The 6,258-nt window shown below is 36.0% G+C and overlaps 1 protein-coding gene across 1 annotated transcript; it reads left to right on the top strand.

Annotated features, from left to right (window-relative positions):
• Window positions 1-3,763: 3,763 nt before the first annotated feature.
• BDBG_04532 (NTF2 and RRM domain-containing protein) lies at window positions 3,764-5,634 on the top strand (the record flags this gene model as incomplete). Its single annotated transcript, XM_031721714.1, has 4 exons — window positions 3,764-4,120; window positions 4,219-4,730; window positions 4,760-5,258; window positions 5,341-5,634. 4 exons carry the CDS (start codon window positions 3,764-3,766, stop codon window positions 5,632-5,634), a joined length of 1,662 nt encoding a protein of 553 aa, XP_031578559.1.
• Window positions 5,635-6,258: the final 624 nt, after the last annotated feature.

The following is a 6,258-nucleotide window of genomic DNA, read 5'->3' as shown; positions in this document are numbered from 1 at the left end:
TTCATTCTTTAAGTAGGAATATGTATTTTGAATAATCAAGTGATTAATTGAATCAGGCTCTGCAGCAGTTTTAACAGAACTTGAGAAGATAGCTGACTCTAATTCATCTTGTGTAAGATCAGGTCATTCCCAGTCATTTTCATTAATGTAGTTGAGAAGTGATATATTCTCTTTCTCTGAATCTGAATCTGAATCTGGTGAGTTCTGAAAGAGAATTCTCATGAAAGCTTGATATTTTTTCTCAAAAGAGTTTGCTGTATATGATTCATTCTGAAACTCATATTCTAAGACTGAAAGTTTTGCTACACTTCTTGTTTTAGTATAGTTAAAAGCTTTAAAAACTTCCTTTTCTTATGCTTCTTCAAGAAATTTATTTCAGCAGTCTGTTTTAGCTCTTTTAATAACTGAAAAATGTTCATTTCTGACAGCTTTGAACTCTTTATCAGATATTATATCATTCTTTCAATCTCTTCTAGCAGTAGCTAATTCTTTTCTTTTAGATGAGATATTCTTATTTCATCAAGGTTTTGAATACTTAGAAGATTTTCTCTTTAGAATATTATCTCTAACACTTGTTAGAATAATAGATGTAATGAGCTTCACTCTATTCTTAAGCATTTCATTTGAGATATCTTGACCAGAATTTCAATATAGCTCACTCTGTCTTTCAGATTTTAACAGTTTTATGCTTTCTTCAACTGCTTTTCAATCAGCTTTTTCAAAGTTAAACTGATTAGAGAGAAGAGGATTTTCACTCATTTATTTTTCACTCAGTTCAATATTAAATTGAATAATCTCATGATCTGATTCTGATGTCTCATTTGAATCAATAAATCAGTTTATAAGTCTTTTTTTCATTAGATTTTGTAATATAAAGATTAGATCTATAATAGATTTCTGTTTCATATCTTTTCTAAAGAATGTTTGTTGATCAGACTTATTAATCAAATCTATTGAATGCTCAAAGGTTCATTCAATCAGATTATCAGCTCTCACTGCTCTCTTGCATTCTGAATTTCATCAGAGATGATGTGCATTGAAATCTTCTGCAATTATAGAGTTTCTTGATGAAGTTATGTTTAAAAATTCTCTATCAATTGTTCAGATATTGTTATTTTCCTTCAATGACTTTTCATTATAGATATTTATAAGCTGTATAGTATGAAACTCATTTTCTTTATCTATAATATCACTCATCAGAATATCAGAGTCAGACATAATATTAAATCTTAGATTAAATTGATATCTTGATCTCTTTCTTTCATAGATCACTACTCTTGACTTTATCTCTGACTTTTGAGATAGAAATAGACTGACTGTGTGATCATGTCTGAGACTAGAACTAGATTTTTTAATAGTCTTATTATCAATTTGACTGATCTCATTGCATGGTTTTAACATTAGATAGTAGTTTCATACTGTCTCAGTGAGACTTACTGTCTACTCTTATCACATTTTTCAAATGAGATTATGATTTCCACTTCTCAATTTAAATTATTTTTATTGCTTTAAATGACTTTAAATCTCATTTAAGCATTACTAAAAAGTGTTACTTTTTAAAAAATTAAAAATAGTCTAAAAAAAACCTTAAAATGTCTAAAAATAGTAACTTTATATCAAGAATGAGACTAAATGAGATCAAATGAGATTACTTTCTCATTTTTTTCAAGTCATGATTTCATTTTAAGATCTGATATATAGTCACTTTACATATTTTTTTAATAGTCAGTCTCAGCAGAATTCACACCAAGAAATGTATGAGACCAGATCAAATGAGATCAAATGTGAAATTCATGATCTCAGCGGCCAGTCTAATAAGAGTAGATAGTAAGTCTTACTAAGACAGTATAAAACTACTATCTAATCTTAAAACTATATAATAAGATTAATTAAATTAATAATAAGACTATTAAATATTCTGATTCTAATCTTAGATATAGTTACAAAGTCAGTCTATACTCTATAATATCACCTTTATTAAATAGTGACTTTATGTTGAAAATAAAATTAAATAAAATTAAATAAAATTACTTTTTTAATTTTTTTAAGTTATAATTTCATTTCAAAATCTGATTAATAATTACTTTACATGTTTTTTTAATAATTAATCTCAGTAGAATTTATATCAAGAAATGTATAAAATTAAATTAAATAAAATTAAATATGCAATTTATAATTCTATTAATCAGTTTAATTAAAAGTAATGTTTTTAAATAATATAATAACTGTAAAGTTTGATTTTAATCTCAGATATAATTATATATACTTTAATAAAAATATTAATATTTAAAATTTATAAAAATATTCTGATTAATATGAAGATTTAAATACTTACAGTTTGAAACACTTTAAAATTATTTCAGTAAATACAGAGTTTTATCAACTTATTACTTTTTCAGTAATTATTATATTTTACTATTTTTTTTATTATTTTATTTTCTGAATTATATCAGTTTTCTATAAACTTTTTAATAAAGAACACTTTTAATTTTATATATAAATTTTACTTTTTAATTATATAATTACAGCTTACTTTATTATATTGCAAATATTTATCTAAATAAAGTAATAGTTAAGAGAAATATTGAATTATCTTTCTGTATACTAATTACCTCTATTCATACTTACTATTAATCATTGATTAATATAATTGATTAATAATTATAAAATCTTTATAAAAGATTATATAGCAGCTAGCTTTTTATAATAATAATTAAGTACTTTAAAAACACTTTTATTAATATATTTATAAAATTATAATAATAATAAACTTAAACATTCTGTGAGTATAAAATGAAATAAAAAAATATGTATGAGTCAAATCTATTCTAAGATCATTGTATAGACTAACTGAGACTAACAAAAGACAAACTTACTCAGCTTAGCTCTAGTCAGAACATTCACATCTTTTTTTTCCCTCCTCGCCTTTTTCTGCTTCACACTGCTTAAATAGCAAATCCAATCAAACATCCACTCTGCCATCATTTGCCCTTCCACCACCCATCGCCAGCATTCCCATTACTCCGTCCTCTTCGCCCAGCTCTGATCCTCCTCATTATTGTAGACACTTCCCTTCTGCTGTCATTCCCTCCGGATCTATTTTATTGCTTTCTGCTGCTGCCTTTGACTTTTCAGTTGTCGCCCGCTCTCCTGGTTTCAACCTCCCCACAGCAAAATATCCCTCTCCGTTTTCTCCTCTCCCCCCTTCGCGAAAAAAAAAAAGCTCTGTTCTTTTCTTTCTTCCTTTTTATAAAGTCCTCAAAAGTTGTTTTTTTATATTCTCTCCTACCCTCCCCTTTCTCGTATACTGCAACAGCTACCAGCGTTTCCGTTTCTTCTTTTCATTTGTATATTTTATACGTCCCTTCGTAAGTTTATTTTCGCATGTTTTTGCTTCCTCTCCCTCTCTGCTCTCCAGCCACCCAGCAATTCTACCCGTTAACAATACTTTGAAGCTTATTTGCTGATATAATTTTGTTTGTGGCAGCATCTCTGTTTCGTTTCTTCTATATTTTCTTCTATTTCTTGTTCCCTTTTGTTTAGGAAAAAGAAAAAAATCGGTGATATCTGGTTTTTTTCCCTCTTTTTCATTTCCCGCCTCCCTACGACGTATCTGACTTGACGTACGGCTTCATTCCTACTGCCTGCAGCTGATCCCTTCGTCTCTATCCTTGGATTTATTTTCACGATCTTCAACCATCTGTCTTCCTTTCTACGTCCAAAGTTTTTTTCTTATTTAGATATCAAGAAGAAATCGCCCAGCATGGCCACCGCACCTACCACCAACCCGGCTCTCGTCAACGGAAACTACCACGCCCATCATCAAACCAATCCTTACGCCGCTGATGCCTATAATCCCTCTCACGCTGCCACCAATAGCGCCTCTTCCGCCAATTATAATAATAATCAACAACATAACAATTCTTCAGCCCCTGCTCACTCTGCTGGGTCTGAGCCAAAGAACGACATCCCCAAGGATGAGGTGGGATGGTTCTTTGTTGAACAGTACTATACTACCCTCAGCCGTAACCCTGAAAAACTGCACCTCTTCTACTCCCGTAAATCTCAGTTTGTTTCTGGTGTGGAGGCGGAAAAAGTTACCGTTGCCGTTGGACAAAAGGTGAGCTTTCCATAGTTTTTTTGGTATCCAAAATCTATATATCTGAAAACTAAAAAAGCTTATTTTTGAATTTTTTTTTTTTTTAAAAAAAAATCTAGGCTATCAATGAACGGATTAAGGAACTCGATTTCCAAGATTGCAAGGTCCGAGTTTTAAATGTGGATTCGCAGGCTTCCTTCGATAACATTCTCGTTTCCGTGATTGGCGAAATTTCCAACAAATCTGAGCCGTCTCGCAAGTTTGTCCAGACATTCGTGCTGGCTGAGCAACCAAATGGATACTACGTCTTGAACGATATTATCAGATACTTGGCCGATGAGGAGGAAGAAGCCGTTGTGGAAGAAGCCCCCGTCGAGATAGAGGAAGTAGCTGGGGCTGTGGAGCCTGCCGCGACCGCTGTTGAACAGGAAACAACCACGGAGCCAGTCGCTGAGCGTCAAGCAGACAATGAGACTGCAGGCCAAGAAATTGATGAGAAGCTTGAACAAATCAATGGTGATGCGGCTCCTGTCCCTACTGCTGAGCCGCAGCCCGCAACTGAAACAGCGGATGAGAAGGCAGCTCCGGCTTCATCTTCAACTACAGAACCCGCAGTGCCAGTAGCCTTGCGGTTCCCGAGGTCGCACCCGAAGCTGAAAGGCCCAAGGAGTCGGAGCCCACACCTGTCGTACCTGCTCCCAAAGGCGCTGCGCCAGTTCCTGAAAAGGAGCCTGCGCCTCTCGTGGCTAAGGCACCAATGAGTTGGGCGTCCATTGCCTCTAGCCGTGCTAGTGTCCCCGTAGCTACTACGCCCACCGTGGTTACCCCAACCCCAGCTACGGCAGCAGCACCAGCACCCCAGAAGGCGGCTGCTCCCTCTCCATCCCACGCTCAGTCGACTTCCGCTGCAGCCGCCGCCGCACCAGCTGCTACAGAGAGCGAGAACCTTACCAGCCAATCTTCAAGCGGATCAGAATGGCAAACTGCCGGTGCGGATCATGGCAGAAGACAAGGCCGTCCTCAATCCGTCTCTACCGCTGCAGAGGAGAACACCCGCGGTCTTATCAAGAATGTCAATGAGAAGGTCGATGCGGCGCTCTTGAAGCAGGTCATGTCCCGGTTTGGAAAGCTCAAGTACTTCAATGTGAACAGACAACAGGTATGTTGCTAAAAAGAAGTCCTTTCCTATTCTTTTTGTATATATATAACGGCTCCAGACTAACCCAAACAACGCAACACAGGGTACCGCCTATGTCGAGTTCGCAGATGTTGCTGCCTACAAGAGCGCTCTCTCCTCCAACCCCCACCAGATCGGAACCGAAGAAGTCACGGTTGAGCGCCGTCGACCTGGCGGTTTCGGGGGCAATTCCTACGGATCTGGTCGAGGAGGCTCTCGCGGTGGCCGTGGTGACGGTCGTTCTGGCAGCCAGGGCGGCCGTGGCGGTTTCCAAAATGACTCTGGCCGCTACACCCCCCGCGGCCGTGGTGGAAACCTCACACCCAAGGGAGGCCGCAGCCAGCCCCAAGCTGCGTAAAAGAATCAAAAGAAAATCAGAACACATGAATTGCCAAGGTCACCATGAAAGAAGAAGAAAATCCTGTCCCCTTTCTGTCTTTTCACCTATATAGGCTACTTACATGTACCTGGATCAAAATGATCTACGTACCTCCGCCCAACTACGTGCATACTCCTTTCCTACCTACATGCCTATTGGTATGCAGAGCTAGATTATCATTAATCCGTGCATCACTCAAACCCTACACACCCATATCTGGTCGGCCAGAGAATCACAACCACCACCACCTCACACATATACATTAAAAAAAGAAAAAAAGCGGCATTCAGAAAGAGCTTCTCAAAGCTCGTCTGTATCTCTTCCTAACATATGTATTATTTTCCAGCTTCCTCCCTTTTAAAATGCGCATAAATGACTTTTTTTTTTCTTTTCTTCTTCTTCTTCTTTTTCTTTTTCCATTTCCATTTTCATTTCAATATCATTTTCATTCCCCAGAGTTCTTCTTTTTTTTTTTTTTTTTTCTTTTGTTATTCACATGCTGAGTTGAAAACTAACGATGTTATTTATTTTATTTCCTTAATTACAACATGACGCCTTTTGCTATCTTATTGGTCCCTCTTTTTTTCTTCTCCTTTATTCTTT

Source organism: Blastomyces gilchristii, assembly GCF_000003855.2.
Source record: "Blastomyces gilchristii SLH14081 genomic scaffold supercont1.9, whole genome shotgun sequence".
Lineage (NCBI taxonomy): Eukaryota > Fungi > Ascomycota > Eurotiomycetes > Onygenales > Ajellomycetaceae > Blastomyces > Blastomyces gilchristii.
This window is presented reverse-complemented; position numbering and strand designations above follow the sequence as displayed.